At 58.6% G+C, this 19,398-nt stretch overlaps 9 protein-coding genes across 9 annotated transcripts; 4 read left to right on the top strand and 5 right to left on the bottom strand.

The window, feature by feature from the left end:
* Nucleotides 1-78: 78 nt before the first annotated feature.
* On the top strand, nt 79-6,246 carry OSTLU_31873 (predicted protein; the record flags this gene model as incomplete). The annotated part of the gene is made up of 1 exon (XM_001417805.1): nt 79-6,246. The coding sequence occupies one exon, from the start codon at nt 79-81 to the stop codon at nt 6,244-6,246; it is 6,168 nt and encodes a 2,055-aa protein (XP_001417842.1).
* An 81-nt stretch (nt 6,247-6,327) lies between these two features.
* OSTLU_31874 (predicted protein) lies at nt 6,328-9,698 on the bottom strand (the record flags this gene model as incomplete). Its single annotated transcript, XM_001418046.1, has 3 exons — nt 6,328-9,359; nt 9,458-9,525; nt 9,616-9,698. 3 exons carry the CDS (start codon nt 9,696-9,698, stop codon nt 6,328-6,330), a joined length of 3,183 nt encoding a protein of 1,060 aa, XP_001418083.1.
* A 216-nt stretch (nt 9,699-9,914) lies between these two features.
* OSTLU_31875 (predicted protein) lies at nt 9,915-11,657 on the top strand (the record flags this gene model as incomplete). Its single annotated transcript, XM_001417806.1, has 2 exons — nt 9,915-10,108; nt 10,271-11,657. 2 exons carry the CDS (start codon nt 9,915-9,917, stop codon nt 11,655-11,657), a joined length of 1,581 nt encoding a protein of 526 aa, XP_001417843.1.
* A 132-nt stretch (nt 11,658-11,789) lies between these two features.
* On the bottom strand, nt 11,790-12,542 carry OSTLU_12567 (predicted protein; the record flags this gene model as incomplete). The annotated part of the gene is made up of 1 exon (XM_001418047.1): nt 11,790-12,542. One exon carries the CDS (start codon nt 12,540-12,542, stop codon nt 11,790-11,792), a length of 753 nt encoding a protein of 250 aa, XP_001418084.1.
* Nucleotides 12,543-13,446: 904 nt separating this feature from the next.
* Nucleotides 13,447-15,204, top strand: OSTLU_38528 (AE family transporter: anion exchange; the record flags this gene model as incomplete). The annotated part of the gene is made up of 1 exon (XM_001417807.1): nt 13,447-15,204. One exon carries the CDS (start codon nt 13,447-13,449, stop codon nt 15,202-15,204), a length of 1,758 nt encoding a protein of 585 aa, XP_001417844.1.
* A 121-nt stretch (nt 15,205-15,325) lies between these two features.
* Nucleotides 15,326-15,919, bottom strand: OSTLU_31878 (predicted protein; the record flags this gene model as incomplete). The annotated part of the gene is made up of 1 exon (XM_001418048.1): nt 15,326-15,919. One exon carries the CDS (start codon nt 15,917-15,919, stop codon nt 15,326-15,328), a length of 594 nt encoding a protein of 197 aa, XP_001418085.1.
* Nucleotides 15,920-16,373: 454 nt separating this feature from the next.
* On the bottom strand, nt 16,374-16,752 carry OSTLU_31879 (predicted protein; the record flags this gene model as incomplete). Its single annotated transcript, XM_001418049.1, has 2 exons — nt 16,374-16,439; nt 16,585-16,752. The coding sequence occupies 2 exons, from the start codon at nt 16,750-16,752 to the stop codon at nt 16,374-16,376; spliced, it is 234 nt and encodes a 77-aa protein (XP_001418086.1).
* Nucleotides 16,753-17,114: 362 nt separating this feature from the next.
* Nucleotides 17,115-18,298, bottom strand: OSTLU_38809 (predicted protein; the record flags this gene model as incomplete). The annotated part of the gene is made up of 2 exons (XM_001418050.1): nt 17,115-17,819; nt 18,044-18,298. 2 exons carry the CDS (start codon nt 18,296-18,298, stop codon nt 17,115-17,117), a joined length of 960 nt encoding a protein of 319 aa, XP_001418087.1.
* Nucleotides 18,299-18,781: 483 nt separating this feature from the next.
* On the top strand, nt 18,782-19,339 carry OSTLU_15555 (predicted protein; the record flags this gene model as incomplete). The annotated part of the gene is made up of 1 exon (XM_001417808.1): nt 18,782-19,339. One exon carries the CDS (start codon nt 18,782-18,784, stop codon nt 19,337-19,339), a length of 558 nt encoding a protein of 185 aa, XP_001417845.1.
* Between the last annotated feature and the right edge of the window lie 59 nt (nt 19,340-19,398).

The following is a 19,398-nucleotide window of genomic DNA, read 5'->3' on the forward strand; positions in this document are numbered from 1 at the left end:
TGATTATCGACGCGACAGTTGTGGGACGCGCGCGCGCGCGACGACGACGACGCGCGCGCGGGGGGGGCGACGGGATCGATGACGACGTCGGGATCGACGTGGCGCGCGATACGACGGGGAGGATCGATGCACGCGCCGGCGACGGGGACGCGGCACGGGTCGATGTCGTCCAACGGCGGGTCGTTCAACGGGACGAGCGGCGCGGCGGCGAACGACGGCGGCGGAGGGTTTCGAGCGGCGGTGATCGATGCGAACGAGATCGACGCGCCGCACGTGGAAGCGTTGGTGGCGTCGAAACGCGCGCGGTGGTTGGCGCTGGAGATGGGAGCGAACGATGGGTGGGCGCGAGGGGCGGAGACGAGCGAACGCGCGAGGGAGCGATACGACGAGGAGGAGGACGAGACGAGACAGACGACGTCCGCGTCGACGTCGACGTCGGGTGAGGGTGAGAGTGATGCCGGTGCGAACGATGATGTCAGCGAAGATGGGTCGCTGATGCGTTTGTACGACACGGGCATTCGAGGGACGCACCCGCTGCCCGGTTCGCTCGCGCTTCCGAAGACGCCGGCGAGCGCGTTGGGGAAAATGCCCGCTGTTTCCTTGAGCGCGGCGACGCGCGAAAGGCAAACCGTGAGATTCACGTTGGAAATCGCGGAGATTTACTTTGAAGTCGGGGCGCTGGAGACCATCGAAGGGACGATGGCGCTTTACGACGTACAAACGCGCACAAAGGTGAGCGAAAATTTCCACTTCTCTTGGCCGAATGCAAAACAGAGCACGATCGCGGCGTTCACCGTACCCGCCGAGTCGCTCACGCTCAACATTCGTCTTCTCGTACATTTCACTCATCTCGCCGCGGATGAGGGTGGGATCGAGGACAAGGTGTACACGTACAAGGATTTGCGCAAGGCCAAGGTGCATGCCGAGAAGGAGCGGCAACGCGTGCTCGGTATGGAAGCGCTTCGTCAGCATGAAGCGCAAGCGAGTCAAAAGTCAGCTGCATCAGTGCACTCATCCGACGGCAGCACTCAGTTAGCCGCGAATGAGGTCGAGAACCCGAACATTTCCAAGAGGCGGAACACGCTCGCGTGGGCCGTGCTGCCGATTTTCGACGCGCGCGCGGGCGCCGCGCCGGACAGAGCCACACTACTCAGCGAAACGAAGTGTAGCGAGATGTACCGTGTGAAAGAGGCTTACACCGAATTCTCACTCATGGAGGCGGCGATCTCGAGCGGGACGAGCCACTCTTTGAAGTCTCACAAACCGATTAGATGCAAGCTGGTTTGTCTGTTGAATCCGCTCGACGTGCCCGCGCCGGGCGCGGAGACGAACGCGTTTAAATTCCCTCCTGGTTTAGTGCACGTCAAAGAATTGCTTTCGTTTTGTCCTCGCACGCAAAATGGTGAGCTCGATTGGGAAACCGCATGGGGTGGCGCCGTAGACGACGGTTTGTCGAGAGATTTGTACGTGTACGTCAAGACGATTGACATCGGCAAACGACAAGATCTTCGTGTGCGCATGCAGCTCAGAGACGATGATTTAGACATAGACGGTAGAGGATTGCTCGCATTTCCATCACCTTGCGGGCGCGGACTTTGTCGCGAAAGTTGGACGGCGATGAGTCGCTTGCGATCAAAGGGGGGTGTTTTTTACCACGAGGCGCGAGTGCGTTTGCCGGTGCGATTGAATCCGTCACATCACCTAGTGTTGAGTATTTTTGGAGCACAGAGTGCCTCGACCGGCCTTTTTAGCGCTGGCGCTGGAGAAGAAGAATTGCTCGGACACTCGGTCATCAATCTCTGCTCGCAACCAGAGACGTTAGCGTCGAAGATTGCAAGTGCGACGACGCCCACGGGTGGCGATTTAAGTCTCGTCGCCGTGCGCGAGCTCTTGCCGAAATACTTGCAGTCGAACGTCCGAACGCACATGCCGTACTGGGAAGAACGAAAAGAGTGTGTGCATGTGAGACTTCGACTCGCATCTACCATGCACACGGGGGACGTTCACATAGGCGCTCTCTTTGCCGCCTCTGCGGCGTGGTGCAACGCGCAAACGCCCGAAACGGAGGATAAGCTACGAATCGCTGTGAGCGAACTCTCTCTCGCGAGTGATCGCGCATTGATTCAACACTTGCCCGCGATATTGAACTTGTTGGTGAGTTTGACGCTGCGAATCGCCGATCCAGAAGTAGAGATGGACCAAACAGAGGAACAACTTAGCTCACGTTTGAGCAAGGATTCGCGAAGAGATGATGATGACGACGCAATTTCCCTCGCCTCAGCCGCACTGAGCGACGATTTGGCGGGCAGCATCGATACTATCGCGAACAAACAGCAATCACTCATTTCGTCGCTTTCGAAGAACGAACGCGTTGATGAAACTCAAGACATCGGAACCTTGGCGTTCCACACCCTTGTGCGTGTCGTGGCCGCGGTTCAACGCGTCGACCCTGGCCCGAAGCCTGCCGTCGCCGGTGTCGTGAGTCATAGTCCTCCTCTTGAAGCTTATATTACACTCGCCTTCGGTTCTCTCGAACGGTCGTCAAGCAAACAGTTGACAAAGTTACAAACGCTCGGGACGTCGCGAAGCAACGTCCCAGTGCACGCTGTCCTTGCCAAGCGATATTCAGCCGTGTTGGGAGCAATACGAGAGTCTTACATTCCTTACGAAGAGGCGTTGTCTATGTCGTGGTTCTTTCTCGGTATGATATACCGTGCCATTGCGCTCGACCGCGCTCAGTCTCCGAGCGATACGATTTCTATGGAACACGACGACGCGGCGCTAAGACAAGTTGTCGACATCCTGTCGAATGAAGTGAAGACTCGCGGCGAGCGCACGTCGCCCTCGAACGCCGATCTCGAGCAGGCGAGAAATCTGAACTGTGGGGTCGCCATGTTCTTAACAGCGTTATTCACTGTTCCCGGGATCAAGAAGCAAATGGACGGTGCGAAAGACGTCAAAACTCTGGGACGCGCTGGTCCGCTTGCGCCGTTGGCGACGACTCTCGCGGCGTTGCACGTCAAGAGTCTCGGCGAAGGCAACGCTGTGCACACAGCGTTGTTGCGCGAGTTCTTCGATACTCTGTGCGCATCACCGGTGATACTGGACATCATCACAGCATCTGCCGTCTATGAAGGTAAGAATGGTTGGACTCAAGAGACGGCAAAGTTTAGCGCCGGTGACGTCCTCGTCAACGCCTTTACTGATGCAATGGAGTCAAATTTGCTGACAATCGATCCCATGCGACCGCACGGCGTCAAAAGAGCCGAATGCGCGACTCGGATTATTGCGTCAGCACTCACGAGGCATGCATGGGATCGCGCGTGGCAGTCCACGGGCGCACGTCGATCCATCGCCGCCGCGTACGCGCCGCTCCTGCGCTTACTCATCGCGCAATGTCAAACCATTGAAACCCTACCCCTAGTGGCACGCAGAGACGCTTTGGTGAGCATTCTCTCATTAGCTCGCGATTCCGACGCGAATAAACTTTGGACTTGGCTCAGTGACGACGCCTCACGAATGAAACACTTCGTGAGCATCCTTTCGATGGCGGCTAAAGACTTTGCCTACGAGCGCGACGAAAAGGGAGCGTGGTCGCCCGCCGGCCCGGTGTCCGTAGACGTCTTGGATTCTCAAATCGTTTCGGACAGACGCATGGGCGCAGGTCATCTAAACACATGCGTGTACATGATCGTTTTGCGTCTGATACGCGAATGGCACGCGCGTGGTAGCTCGAAGTCGAACTGGGGCGTCATACGCGTCGCGGCTCGAGCGATGGGCTATCGCAGCAAAGTTCCAGATCCAAATGAGACGGTGCAGATCACGAGGTCTGTGTCATTATCTCCATCGGAGTCGTTATCGTTCGACGATTTTGCCAGAGAAGGTACGCAGGGCGACGAGGAGTGTGAAGTTGAATCGTTCAACGCGTTGGAGGGCGTCTTGGGCGTGATGCTCGCTATTTTATCGAGGCCGCAGAGCGCTGCCGCTTGGAAATTGTCGGCGCCAATTTTGAATTCACTCTTAAGAGAACACAGAAAGGTGCTCATGGCGTCGTTGCACCAACGTAAGGATAATGTTCCGATAGAAGATTATCCACCGAAGCCCGCGAAGGCACCAGGAGTAAGTCCGTACGCATTTTTACAAGGTGCCGCCATCGCGGTGTTCAAAGCCGCGGCGCGTCCACCGCCCACGCGTGATCTCGCAGTGGCAAGTTTACGAACGATGCTCGAGGCCGCTGTGGATATCTTTGGTACGAGTGAACAACTGTGTCCGACGCTGATTTACGCCATGCATGCCGCGTTCTTTCCGTTGAGACCCATTTCATGCGCAGATGGTGTGGCAATTTCCTTGGAGGCTCTCAAATCCGGCAACGAGGTGAGCCCGGCGGGTTGGAACAACTCGGTCAAGGAAACGCTGCAAACGCTTCAGTATGCGGAGATCTGCATTCGAAAATTAGCAAACGCGACGATGAATCCAAGTTCGATGTTCGATGTATCGTGTGCGGTTGAGCTCGAGTCATCGCTTGCGCTCGCTCTCAAGTCTTCTCCCGCGGCGCACGTCAAGGTGTTGCATTCGTTGTCAAATAGACTCGCCGCGAACGAGCACTGGGTGGAAGCCGCGGAAGCATCGACGGCTGCTGGCATCATCGCTATGCAAGCTTTCTCAATTGCCGCTCCTACGTTGTGTGTGTGGTTCGATCACGATGTGCAGTCATTGCGAGACTCATTCTTTGCTTTACCCGACGGCGCATCGCCAGTTCCTGCTGTCGCCGGCATCCGCTGTGGCACGGAAGAAATCAGCGAGGCACAAATATTAACTCATCTATCTCGAGCGGTGGACTTGTTTACCAAGGGTGGTCACCTCGAAGCTGCAATCCGCGTCAACGAAACCGCGCAAATCGCATGGGAGACGCACAGACAGTTTGATTCGCTGAGCGAATCACACGCCATGATGGCTGAACTTTTCCGCCGTCTCGACGCGACATCTGGCGTTGGCGATCCCAAGCGCTACGAATGGGACATCACGAGTAAACCACCACCTGAGTCGGCGACATTTTGGCGTATACGTCTACTCGGTGATGTGTGGGATAAAATGCAAGGTTTGGAGTGGGTCTATCGCGAGAGCCAAGATCGAACGCTCGGCGACATGAATAAAAAGATCATCTCGCAACTTTCGCCGTATCTTCCTTCAGGTACACGCGTCACGGCAATGTCAACGAATGCAGAAAGTGTGATCGAAGAAGGATGTGCCGGTGTGCAAATAACAGCGGTGCAGAGAGACTTAGAGTCGATTAATCAAGCCGCCATTGGTGGCGGCGTTGGCGGCACTGGTTTCACACGGTGTGGGCGGTTCATGTTTGACACTCCAGTTTTGTTCACCGAAGACGGTGAGGTCAGTCAAGGGCAAGGTGCAGTCGTCGCATCCCTTCGTTATCAAGGACGACGCCGTACGATTATCACGGTCGATGGGCAGTTCCCAAGTCTTCTCCCCCGTGCGCCCATTATTGACACCACTGTCGAAGAAATGAACCCGTGTCAGAGCGCGATTCAAATGCTCGAGGAGCAAACCATCGCGTTATTAGCAGCGGCGCACGCTCGTAGACCTCACGCTGAGCTCTTACAAAGGTTACTACAAGGATCTCTTGCGGCTGGCGTGAACGGCGGCGTACCGTCGTTGATACATTCATTTTTTCGAACCGAATTGCCGAGCGCGGTAGCGTATCATGGTGAAGCGATGCGTGAGGCTGAATTTTTGACGCCTGCGCGCGCTGTCGAAGTTTCGCCAGAAACACCGACTCCATCATCGCGCCATTCGACGCCGAGGTTACCGATGATTCACCACAAGCGAGGCTTGAGTGAAAATGCCGTCCCCATGGGTGCCGGCATTCCGCTCGACACGCCGACGAGCGCATCGTATCCGACGCCATCACCGAGCGCAAAAGCACCACCACCGTCTCCAGCCTCGGTCGCAAAATCAGTGCTAATAACGCCCATCTCTACAACAACGCTATCACCGAGCACGCCGGCGCCACCACTATCGAGATCAGATAGCCTGGGGTTAGTGCAAGCGCTTTGGAAACTTTACCGAGCGTGCGTGAAAGTTTTTGAGACACACCAAAAGCTGGAGCAAGCGGAACATTTGGAGCGGTTGTTCGAGAGCGCGATTCAAGATTTGCGCGTAAGCATCGAATCAGTGGAAAATGACTTGGAGTTCGAAGAAGCTACGGACGAGATCGCGTCGCCGTAGTGTATACTCTGTTCAGTGTAAAAAAATAGAATGTCTTTCATTACCAGTAATCGTTTCTTCATTCATGTTCCATCAAGCGTTTCAACCAAAGACGAACTCCCAGTTTTCTTCCTTGTCCGAATCGGATGCGTCGTTCACCGTCGTTGTCGTGTCGTCAAGCGAAGCAAAGACGTCGGCCACGCTTGGACAATCTCGAGCCCGATGGCCGTGCTGCTGACAAATTTTGCATGTGTCCTCGTCGAACGAACAATCGCGAGCGAAGTGCCCAAGCTCACCGCATCTACGACATTTGTCCGTCGGTTTCGGCCCTGGTCGCAGCTCTTCGGGTCGATTGTCGGGATATAAGCAGTCCTTTGCCCAATGGCCTTTGACACCGCACCTATTGCAAACATCTTCTGAACGCGACGTAGCTTTGCGTTCACGCGGACTCGAGTTCGGCGACGATTCGTTAGACAGCTTAAAGTCTTCGAATGCCACCTTCCGGCGAACTTCGTCGTCCGAATTCATCAGTCTGAATTTTTTGGTGTGCGCGTCAGCGATAATCTTTGTTTGTTTCATCGTTGACGCGGGCGTCGTCGACGTGGGCGACTTCGCGGGAGAAACACCTGATTTGTCCGGAGTTCGCGGACTCGCGCCGCCGCGATTGACAACGTGGTATTCGACGACGTCGCGACCGATGCAACGTTCGAAAATCACACGCGCCACGAAACAAAGCGGGACGTTTCCGCTCGACACGTTCGTACACGTGAACCGGCCGTGGAAGACGATGTTCGCGGATGCGTCCATGTTAGCATCCAAATCAAACTCTCGCGTCGGCAAACGCTGAACGTACAACAACCGGTCGTCGTGCTCTGAGCCGATGAAGAGCATCCCCGGATATTTTGCCGGTAGATGATTCGTGCTCAAGCGGCTCTCAGAAGTATTCTTAAACGACAGCTTGACGTCGACGCTGTAGGACTCCTTCGACATGGCGTGATGCGTCATTTCAACCTTGAGCTCGGATGGAAAATCCTTTACGTCACCTTGAAGGGTGTTGCCAAACGGAAACGACTTGCCGAGCTTCATTTCGATGCGACGCGGATCTGCGTCTTCAACGTCTTCGAGCGTCATAATTCTAGCTTCAATGAGCTTTTCGATAACTTTTTTCATGCGCGAGTGCTTGAGCTGTCGAATTTGCACTTTCGTGTCCGGCCACATGTGCACGTCGAGACCTTTGGCGAGCGAAAAGGCGTTCGCTGCAGCGGTAAACGTCAACGTGGATTGATAGTACTCTGACGCCGCGCGCATGATGCGAGTTCCGAGCTGAAGAACTTTATCACCTTCCATTCGCATCGACGGATGCGAGAGCGTGATGCTCGGTTCGACCACGTCAGTTAAAATATACTGCGCCAAAAGATACAGCTTTTCGCCCGGCGTACGAATTACCTTCGCTAAGGACAACTTTTGCGACTTTCCAGTAGTCTCTTGCACGGGAAAGCGAATAATCTTTTGATCTGTGTTCAACTGCTTCAACAACTTCCTTTCATCTCGGCGAAGCTTGATGTCTTTGAACTCGTAACTCTCACACAACATTCTTAAAAGATCCGCGTACGACGGTGTCGCGACGTTTCGCATGATGTTCTTCATCGTTTTGAAGCGCAAATAACGAAGAGACATGATGTCTCCGGCTTTGAGCGGTTGAAGCGCGCTATTTCCTACCACGGCGCACATTCCTGACGCAATAAGCTCATCCAAAGTCGCCTTGATTAACCGCTTCACGTGTTCTGTCACCGTATCATCGTTCTTAATTCCGTACTTTCTTGGTTCCGCGCAAACGCGAATATAGTAATACGTGCTTTGCACCCACTCCAGGACGTCGTCCACCGTGTTCACAGTTCGACAGCTTATTTCAGCGTTTAAGTACTCAGGCAGCGATGAACCGAGACTTGACTCGAGCGGATACTTGCCATGAACTAATCCCTCGTAGCGCGATCGCAAAGAGTTCTTCGTCATCACCACCGCCACGCCCTCGGTGTCGAATTGAGGTCGCCCCGCGCGGCCGATCATCTGAAGTAGGGTGTCCATGGATATTTCCTTGTACGCGCCACCACCGTCGTAAATATCCGTACCAGCGACGACGCACAAGTACGCTGGAAGATTAACGCCCACAGCTAAAGTGCTCGTACTGCACAAAACCATAATAGCGCGAGAGCAAAACAATCCCTCGACCAACTCGCGATCGCCTCGTTCCAGCCCGGCGTGATGAAACGCTACGCCGGCGGTGATACACTCAGCAAGATGTTTGTTCTGCGCTTGCATGGACGCTTCGAGCAAGAATTGGGAGAGTTGTGGGTTTACGAACTGTCTACGAGAGTCCACCACGAGCTGCTTCGCCGTCTGCTGCGCGTCATTGCGACTGCCCAAAAACACGAGCGTCTGCTTGCCGCGATAGAATTCCCGAATCACCGCAAACACTTTTTGCTTGAGATACTTGTTGAATAAAAAATCGCTCGTTGTGTCCGGAAAACTGCGCACGTACGTCTGTAACTTGACAGGTCGAAACTCTTCACCGAACACAAACGTGCCATCGCGATTGGCGCCGAGCCAATTCGCGAGGTTTTCAATGTTCGGAATCGTCGCACTCACGGCGCCAAAGCGAACGTTTCGCAAGTGCGATTGCAATAGAGCCGACGACTTGCTCAGCAACTTTAAACGACTAACAATGGCTTCCAAACACCCTCCACGAATGTCACCGATGAGATGCACTTCATCAATCAACACCGCGGCGACGTCGCTGAAGAACGACATCCCGCCGCGGTTCGCGTCCAGACGAGTCACGCGGTCGAATTTTTCCGGCGTGGCCAAAATCGCATCGACATTCTCAATCTCCCCCCACACGTCCCCACCAAAATCGTTATCTCCCGTCAACTCCGCAAACGTGATTCCGATCCGGCCTAATCGTTCTCGCCATTCGCGCGCCTTTTCGCTCACCAAAGCCCGACTCGGCGCGAGATAAATCACCTTTCTCCGCCCTCGCGCCGCGCTCAATCCCCCCTCCGTCGCGTTCGGTCCTCGCAACGCCGCCAACATCGCCAACTCAAACACCGTCGTTTTCCCGCTCCCCGTCGGCGCGCCTGCGTTCGCGTTCGACGCGCGATCACGCGTTCATTCGTCAGTCCTTTCCAAAACGAGGCACTCGCCGCGCGTCTCGCGTTCGCGTCGCGTCACGCACTCATCACGAAGCTCCGTCGCGTGTTCACCAAAAACTCGAGCATCTCGCTCTGAATGCTGTTGAAATACCTACGACGCGCGCGTCGTCGCGACGCCTTCGCGTCAGTCCGTCGCGTCGCGCGCGACACCGTCGTTCCCGCGCGACCGTTGCGAACGCACTTGAAATCAAACGCTCTGGCCGTGTCTAAAGGTTCTATGTCCGTCGTCGCGCGCAGCGCGTCCCGACGCGGACGCGCGTACATGACGCGTCGCGATGATTTCTTTCGTTCGCGCGCGCGCGCGCGTCGTCGCGCGACGCGCGTCGTCGTGTGCGGACCGCTCTTTCCCCTCGCGCGAAGTGCCGAGTCTCTCGGAACTGGAGACGAGTCCATCTCGCTGAGTCGTGACTCGTCAAAATCAAATCGACGTGAGGAATTCGCGCGTCGAGTCGACACACGGCGACGCGCGCGCTCGACTCGATGCGCGCGCGACGCGAGACGACGACGGACGACGCGAGTCGCGCGTCGGACGCGCGCGACGACGCGTCGACGCCGGAGACGTCGGCGAAACGCGACGCGCGATACGAATATGAGATCGCGTTGGGGAGCAGTGGATGGTTGTTCGTGTATTACGTCGGCGTCGTCAAGGCGATGCGCGAACGAGGGATGGCGAGGTGCGCGTTGAAGATGTTTGCGCGGTGCGCGCGCGGTTCGGAACGCGACGGCGCGCGAGAGGGTGGTTCGGTGGCGTAAGATGGGGACGCCGACGCCGGACGACGCGTCTCGCGCGACGACGGATGACTGACGAAACGGCGGCGATTTTACGATGCGCGCAGTAAAACGAAGGTGTACGGGACCTCTGGTGGGGCACTTTCGGGGGCGTTGTTGTTCATGGACTGCGATTTGGACGCGTTGGCGCAGTATGTGTACATTTGCGCGGCGCGAGCGCGGCGGTCGGTGTTGGGGGCGTTTCAACTGCGCGCGTACTGTCGAGGCGCGATGACGGAGTTTTGTGATCCCAAGGCGCATGAGTTACTGTCCGGGAGGTTTGAAGTGTCGATCACGAGAATACTGCCGTCGTGGAAGAATCTACGAATCAGTTCGTTTCCGACGTATGACTTTTTGATTCAGGCGTTGTTGTGCTCGGCGTGCATCGTGCCGCTGAGCGGGTTGCCGATGTGGTTGCGAGGTTTCGGTTTGTGCCTGGACGGTGCTGTGACGGACATGCAGGTTTGGAAAGGGTTTAAGAAAGATGGCACCTTCAGCAAGTTGCATTGCAAGGAGGCGAACCCGAACATCGTCATCGTCAATCCATTTTATTCGTCGCGGGCGGACATCAAGCCGAGCAAGTACATCCCGGTTTGGTGGTGCTTTTACCCGCCAGAGCCGTACAAATTGAAGCAGCTCTTCGAGATGGGATACGCAGACGCGCACGATTGGTACGAGCGCACGCACGGCTTAGCGAAAACATTGAAGTCGTCGCCCAAAACGCGAGCGGTGGGCAGCGACGACGGCGCTTCCGCGGAAGACGAAGAACCGCCGCGAAGCTGGGCGACAGACTGTCAAGAGTGGGCGAGCCAGAGCGCAGAGACGGCGGCTCGCCGCGCGGCCGCTGCGGCTGAATCCGCGCGTCGTGCGGCGGCAAAACACGCCGACGAGTTTGGATCTTTCATGAAGCACGAAGCCGAGCTCGTGACGCGCATGAGTTTCAAAGCAGCCGAGGTTGCGTCCGCGGCGGCGCGAAGCGTGAGCGAGATGAAGGACGACAGAAATTTCGCAGAGCGCGCCGACGCCGCGGCGCACGCCACCTTAGACGCGTTTGTCGTCGTCGGCAAGGGTACCATCATACCCTTCAGATTGGTTCTCAAAATTGCCGCCTGTTTGCTCGTTTACATGGAGCTCGTAGTTCAAGCGTTCGTCGCCTTTGTCGGCGCCACGGTGGCGTGCATCTTTCCGGGTAAAGTCGGTCGACAGGGCACTGAGTTGTGGCACAGGTGCCGGGCATTTTCCCAACCGTTGCCGCGTGTGTTGCTCCAAGCCGTACCAGGAATCAAAATTGAGGCGAAAATCAACGAACGTACCGCTAAACAGCTCGGAGAGCTGTCCGCGTTGTACCGTTTGCTGTGTTATCTCGTGCACATGGAGGAGCGCGAGTTCGAGATTCTTCGAAAACGACTTTCGCAAGGCAATCTAAGCGCGCTCGTAGACGACGTTAAAACGTAGAAACGTAGCCCATCATGTATCAAAAATTAGAACGTCTCGTGTTGTTTATTAAAAACTGATTTGTCATCGCGTGTCGCGCTCTTCGAAAGAGTCCAGAGGCGTCGACGGAAAAAACGCCGCGGGAAGAATCGTCTACCACCACGCCTTTTCGCCGTCGGTACCCGCCACGCGGATACCGTCGCTTCCGGCGACGATGACTTGGTACGCCATGCCAACGAACAAACCGTGATCGACAACGCCGACGGTGTTCTTCAACTGGTTCGCCGCAGCCACCGGGTCCGCGAGCGGCGTCTTGAAGTGCAAATCCACGATGTAGTTGCCGTTATCCGTCACCGCGATGTTATCGCCGTCGTTCTTATTGTTCGACGACGACCCCATGCGCAAGATCGGTTCGCACCCAGCCAACGCCGGAAGCTTACCGATCGTTCGCAGCGTGTGCATGTGGCAAAACGGCGTGATTTCCACCGGCAAAGGGAAACCCGGTCCGAGACCCTTGCAAAGCTTGGACTCGTCCACGATGACGACAAACTTCTTCGCCATGACCTCAACCATCTTTTCTCGCAGCAGCGCACCACCGCCGCCCTTCACGAGCGCCAACGCCGGATCAACCTCATCCGCACCATCGATCGCGACGTCCAATTCGCTCTTTTCATTCAGCGTGCACAACGGAATGTTCAGCGACTCGGCTTGCTCGCGCGTGCGCTCGCTCGTCGGGATGCAAATCACATCCTTGAGCTCCCCGCTCGCCAGCTTTTGTCCGACGCGTTCGACCGCGTAGTACGCCGTGGATCCCGTACCGAGGCCGACGACCATACCGCTCGTCACGTGGTCGTCCACGGACTTGTATCCGACGAGTTTCTTCAGTTCGTCTTGGCTCAGCGCCATGGTTTTCGTCGTCGAAGATCGCGCCTTGGCGAAGCGTCGCGCGGGCGCGAGCTTGGAGCGGTCGAGCGCTTTGGAGACGACGGTCGTTCGCGCGGTCGCGGTGAGGCCTTGGGCGAGCATCGACGGGCAGACGGCGCGCGCGTCACGGTATGAGGCGCGGCCGCGTGTTATCCATCGGCACTCACGCGCGCCCGCGAGCGCGATGCGCGCCTCCGACGACGCGGGCGTCGATCGCGATGTCGTCGATCGCGCGGACGACGCGGGGCGCGACGACGCGTCGACGGCGCGCGCGAAAGGCGTGGATGAGGAAACGGCGTTGCCGCTCTGGACGCGCTTTCTGTGCGAACTGCGCGGCGAATTGAGCGCGGAATCCATCGCGGTGCGCTCGCACACGTGGCGGGAGATCGACATCGTGTCCTCGCTCGTGCGCAAGGTGGCGGGACGGACGACGGGGACGGTGAAGATCGGAAGGGTGTTCACGGCGGCGAACGAGCGCGGCTGCGCGGCGCTCGTGGGCGAGGAGATGGAAGATTTCGGCGGTGAAGACGAGATATCGAGGGATGGGGACGTGATGGCGAAGAGATTACGAGCGAGGACGTGCCGAGTGGCGGTGAGCACGCTGGAGCGGGACGTGAACCTGGGTGCGGTGGACGGGAGAAATACGAAGGTGGTGCTCTTCGTGACGGTGCCGCAGTCGTTGCACCCGCGAGGGGCGCTGGAGGATCTGAGCCGGTTGGAGGCGCTGAAGACGATGAAAATGGGATTTAGAAAATTGATCGCTGAGACAGATTTCGTGCGGGACTGCAGAGGGGCGAAGATGGCTTCGGAAGTTGTGAGCGCGTACGAGGAGGCGTGTTCGGTGCTCACCGGACAACATTTTCGCCGAGCCGAGGCGGAGGCGCAGATGGCGTCCAAGCGAGGCGCCGATTTCACAGGAAAATTTGCTGGGGGTATTGTGAGCGATTTCAAGCGACGATGGGCGGTGTATAAGAGTGATTGGGTCGATGGATTCAAGGCGCCGACGAAGTGCTTGAGCGCGACGCTCTTCATGTACTTTGCTTGTCTCGGACCTGCAATCGCGTTCGGGGGGTTGGCGTATAAAGAAACGGACGGGCACGTCGGGGCGATGGAATATTTGTGCAGCCAAGCGCTCAGTGGGATAATATGGGCCGTGTTCTCGGGACAGCCCGAGATCGTGCTACGCCCGGCGGGTCCGCAGACGGTGTTCCTCATAGAACTGTTCAAACGATGCAAGGCGTGGAGGATCGACTTCCTCGTCACGTCTGCGTGGGTCGGGGTTTGGACTGGGATTTTCATGCTATGTATTGCCTCATTCGACGCGTGCGCTTGGGTCGCGAACAAGTGCACAAAGTTTACGCAAGATATATTCAGTCTCTTTGTGTGCGCGATTTTCATCTTTGAAGGATTCAAAAACTTGTTCACGTACTTTTCAGACGACAAATACTCAACCGCAGCCGCTTTGTTTAGCTTGATGTTAGGTGTCATGACGTTACAACTTGGTCTGTGGGCGGTGCATCTTCGCAGTTCGCCGTATATGAACGCGACTATTCGTGAACTCACCGCGGATTTTGGTCTGGCCTCCGCCGTCATCATCGCGAGCGTCACGGCGAAGCTGTCGAAGATTTCGGGGCTGGAGCACTTACAAATTTCAAACAACTTTGAACCTTCTATGCAGCGCGATTGGTGGATTGATTTGGGTTCAGGCGATAAGTTCATCCCCTTGATTGCAATCTTCCCAGCTCTCATGCTCACGGCGTTGTACTACGTCGACATGAACGTGGCGACATTGCTTTGCAACACGCCGCGCCTGAAGATGCGTAAGGGCGCGGCTTATCATTACAACTTTGCCGTGCTCGCAATATTGGTCTTCATCACCTCGATGCTCGGACTGCCACCTCCCACGGGATCGCTGCCGCACTCGCCGCAGTACGTGTTGGCGCTCAGCGACGTAGAAGAGTACACCGTGGACGGCGAGACGCGCACGAAAGTCATCAAGGTGCATGAACAGCGACTCAGTCCGCTGCTTGTCAACGTTCTCGTAGCTCTGAGCTTCGTCGTGATACCCGCGCTAAAATCAATCCCCATGAGTGTGCTCTTCGGATTGTTCATCTACACCGGCATCATGGGATTGTACGACAACCATTTCTGGGAGCGGATCACCATCGCGTTCATGGAACCGCGCTTGCATCCGCCGACGTCGTACGTCAGGCACGTACCGCTCAGTCGCGTGCACGCATTTACGTGCGTACAAATCGCGTGTGTCGGTGTGCTATGGGGTATTCGAAGCTCGCCGATCGCCTTGACGTTTCCCATCTTTATTTTAGCGTTGATGCCGCTTCGCATTTTACTGTTCAAGAAGTTCAACATGTTTTCGCCGGAATGGCTCGAACTCTTGGACGCAAAGGGCGCAAAACCGTACGAGGTGGACGAAGACAACCAAATCATGGAAGATGGTCGGGAGAACAAATGGTTGTCCAACACCGGCACGGCGAGCGCTTCGAATTTCATGGAATTCGCCGGCTTGCACGAATCCGGTCCCGCATTCGGCAACGCGGCGTCCTTACACGCGCACACGCGTTCCGACGCGGATGCCATGATAACAGCGCGAAATCGGATACCACTTACACCGCTTACGAAATAATACCAGTGAGCTTCGGTGCGAGGGGGTTTGGACCGCAATTGGTAGACGTTTTTAATATTTAGTGAATTTTTGTGCGTTGCACTCATGAATCTTGAATTTCGATGGGTCGACTAACGATTGACTAACGATCGGGCGAAAGAGGTCTAAGTTCGACGGATTTGCTTCGCACGTGGCGCGGCACGCTTCGCGAGCGCCGACCGAACGCGAATCGATACAACACTCCCAGCGTGCGATGCACGCAGAGCGCCAAGATGAGCGTGTACGTCGCCTGAAACAAAGTGTTTATGTGTCGATCCGTCGCGTAAGGCTTCAGAAGATCGATTTGTTTCATCTTTGCCTTCATCTTTCGACGCACAGGCGCTAGATTGCTTTGTACGTTTCTGATTTGCCGCGCGTACCCGCGCTTGGCGCGCTCGCCCGCGTTCTTCAGCGCCGGCGCCGCCTTACGCATCCCGTCTTCAATCAACGGTTTCGCATCGCGAACGAGCGTCTTCGCGCGTTTCACACCCTCATTCGCCGCATCCTTCGCCATTCGCACCACTTCCGCCGCACCCGCGCCTCGGCGCGCTTCCTCCAGAGCCTCCTCCAGTTTCGCCACCTCCGCCCGCGCCTTCTTCTTCTCCGCCGCCTCGAAATTCGCCCGCGCTCGCTCCCGCATCGCCTCGCCTCGAAACTTCGCCGCCTCCGATTTCGCCGCGCCGACGTCCCGCCGCATCGCGCTCAGGTGCCTCTGGCACTCCGCGACGCCCTCGTTCGCCTCCGCGCGTCCCGCCGCGAGCGCGCACGCGCACGCGCACGCGCACGCCGCGACCAACCTCACCGTCGTCCGACGCCGTCCGCGCGCGCGTCCCGACGCCCGCATGTCCGCCGCTCACTTCGTCGCCGTCGACGCGCGCAGCGCGAACCCGTGCGCGAACACGAGCACCGCCAGCGCCGCGCCCACCGGCGCCCCGATCTTAATCCTCGAATCGCTCGACCGCCTGACCGCGATCCCGAGCGCCGGTATCGCCGGCGCGAGCGCGATCGGCCAGAGGTTTCCGTATTCCACCGCGCGCGTTCGTCTCGCGTCGCGCGCGTCGCTCGCGTCGCGCATGCGCGCGCCGCGATCTGTCGCGCGGGCCGTCGGTCTTCTTCTTCGCGTTACAATCGATCGTCGCGCGCGCTACGAGCTACGACAGCGCGCTTCTCGCGCCCGCGATCACCACCGCCCATCCACCGAGCACGGCGAACACCACCTGCGTCGCGTCGCGCGCGTCAGTCGTGGAATTCGCGTCGCATCGGCGTCGAGGGCGTCTCGGATCGATCGATCGATCGCGCGCGTCGCGGCGTCGCGCGATCGATCGCGCGTCGCGGTCGCGCGCGACGCGTCGCGAGACGCACGTGCTCCTCCTTCCAATTGCTCGGGTTCATGGGGTCGTGCCACGGGTAGGGCACCTTGGGCGGCGCGTTCGGGTCGCTCGCGTACGACCGGCGCGCGATCGTCGACGGCGCGCGCGCGGGCGCGTTCGCGAGCGCGCGATGCGCGACGCGACGGAGGGCGGCGTGCATGACGTCGAGCGACGGCGCGCGAGGGCGACGGTCGAGCGCGGGCGTCGACGAGCGTCGACGAGTGCGGGGGGGGGCGCGAGAGGGCGACGCGCGGGCGACGACGCGGCGCGGGAGAGGGTTCGAGGAAGGCGCGCGAGCGACGGGCGCGAACATCGATTGGGTGCGCGCGGTGTTTTTCTTCGCCGGGCTGGGGATCGGGTTGCGCGCGTTCGGCGAGCGGGGGGTGCGGGGACGCGCGAAGACGCGCGCGCGCGACGAAGGCGGGCGACGCGGCGGCGAGCCTTTGTAATAATTTGTTGTAATCATCACATCACTAGGCGGCTAGCTATGGTCAAACGCTCGAACGTTCTTTACCGCTTTTTTTATTGCGGCGGCGGCGGCGGGACGTTCATCATCCCGGGCGGCGGTGGCACGTTCATCATCCCGGGCGGCGGCGGCGCGTTCATCGTCCCGGGCGGCGGCGCGACGCCGGGCGGCGGCATCGCGAACCCACCGACGGGGGCGAAACCGCCCATCATGGGTGGTGGTGGTATTCCACCCATCATTCCCGGCGGCGGCGGCGGCATGCCGACCATTCCGGGCGGAGGCGGCGGCAAACCCATCATGCCGCCCATCGCCGCGGGCGTGCTCGAGGGGCCGGCGCTGAACAACGTGTGCGGGCGAACCATCGTCGGTCGTTCGATCGATTGCGCGAGCAAACGCTCGGCTTGTGACCCATGACGCTCGCCTTTGCTATCCTTCTTGTACGCGTACTGAACGTTGATTTGCTTGTTGCACAAGAACTGTCCGTTCATCGCCTCGATGGCGGCGTCCGAGGCCTCAAACGAATCGTACGCCACGAATCCGAATCCCTTGCTCGCCCCGTTATCCGGGTCGCGCATGATTTTAGGAGTGTTAATCACCACCCCGAACGCGCTGAAGGTGTCGTACAACAGCTTTTCGTCGATGTCTGGATCGAGGTTACCGATGAACAAGTTGGCGCCGACTTCGTCGCGTCTGTCGCCCACCGACTTGTTCACCTTGATCGGTTTCCCGAACAGTTTCACCATGTTCAAAATTTTAATACCCTACACGCGCACATCGCCATCGCACCGTCTCGTCAGTCTCCACGTCGAGCTTCGATCGCGTCGCGTCTCCCATCGCGCGGTGACTCAGCCGAAGAAATTCAACCATAATATCGTCTAACCTCACGAGCGTGAACTCATCAGAAGCGCGGATATTTTTATCATCATCGTCACCGATCTCGCATCCCATCGCGTCGCGTCGCGTCGCGTCGCGTCGCTCGACGCACGTATTCCGCGTCTTCCTCGTTTCTGAACTCCACGAACCCGTACCCCTGGTGCGTGCTCGTCACCCTATCCTTCGGCACGTACACGTTCGTCACCGGTCCCGCCTGCAGGAACAGCTCCCACAGCACCTCCTCCGTGACTTGCGGGTCGAGATTCCCGACGTACACCGTCGCCTCGGCGTTCCTATCCGCGCCGTGCTGCCCGAGCAAGTTCACGCCCGCGCCCGCGGTGATTCGCCCGCCTGCGATCGGCGCCATTCGTCCGTCAGTCGCCGCATCGCGCGCGCATCGCGCCGCGCGCGTCGCTCGTCGCGCGATTCGCGTTCGTCGTCGTCGCGCGTCGCCGTCGAATCGCGCGCGAACGCACCCGCGCTCCCACCGACGCTCGCCATCGTCGTCGACGCCTCGCGCGGTGTCGCGCCTTCTCGTTCGCGCCGTCGCGCGTCGCGCCCTCGCGCGCGCGCGCGCGCGCGAGACGGTCGACGCGCTTCTTTCGCGCGTTCGCGCGCGCTCGGAGCGCTTTTTCGAGCGTCGCGCGGCGCTGTGCGGCGACCGGGACGCGAATCGCGCCGCGTCCCGGTCGCGCCGCCGCCGCTCGGCGCCGCATTTCGCGCCTCGCCGCGCGCGCGTCGACGCCCCGTCGCCGAGCCGCGCGCGTCGAGCGCGCGAAACGCCGCGTCGCGGTCGCCTCGCGCGCGCCTCGCGTCGGTTCGCGCGCTCGACGCGCCGCGCGCGCGCGCCATGCGCCCGCTCGAGGAGTCCGAGCTCGAGCAGGTGCTCGCGAAGCTGTTCCAGTTCGTCGGGAAGAACATCGAGCGGGTGCTGCGGCGCGCGGACGCGCCGCACTCGCTGCGATTGCACAAGAAGCGGGTGTACTACGTGCGGGACGAGGTGATGCGGCGGGCGACGAGCGTCGGACGGGAGCAGTTGGTGGCGCTGGGGACGTGCCTGGGGAAGTTTACGCACAGCGATAAGTTTCGGTTGACGATCGGGGCGCTGGACGTGCTGGCGGCGCACGCCAAGTATAAGATGTGGGTGAAACCGACGAGCGAGATGGGGTTCATGTACGGGAATCACCTGCTGAAGAGCGGGTTGGGGAGGATATCGGAGAACACGCCGGCGAACGCGGGGGTGGTGATTTACTCGATGGCGGACGTGCCGGTGGGATTCGGCGTCGCGGCGAAGAGCACGCAGGATTGTCGTAAATTAGACCCGAGCGCGATCGTGGCGTATCATCTCGCGGACGTGGGGGAGTACTTGCGCGCGGAAGACACGTTCGTGAGCGGGAAGAAGGATTGACGAGTTTGGTTCGTCGAGCGTCGTTCGATGCGTGAAAAATATTCCTAGTAGTCTAATCG

The sequence above is a fragment of the Ostreococcus lucimarinus genome, chromosome 5 (assembly GCF_000092065.1).
Source record: "Ostreococcus lucimarinus CCE9901 chromosome 5, complete sequence".
Lineage (NCBI taxonomy): Eukaryota > Viridiplantae > Chlorophyta > Mamiellophyceae > Mamiellales > Bathycoccaceae > Ostreococcus > Ostreococcus sp. 'lucimarinus'.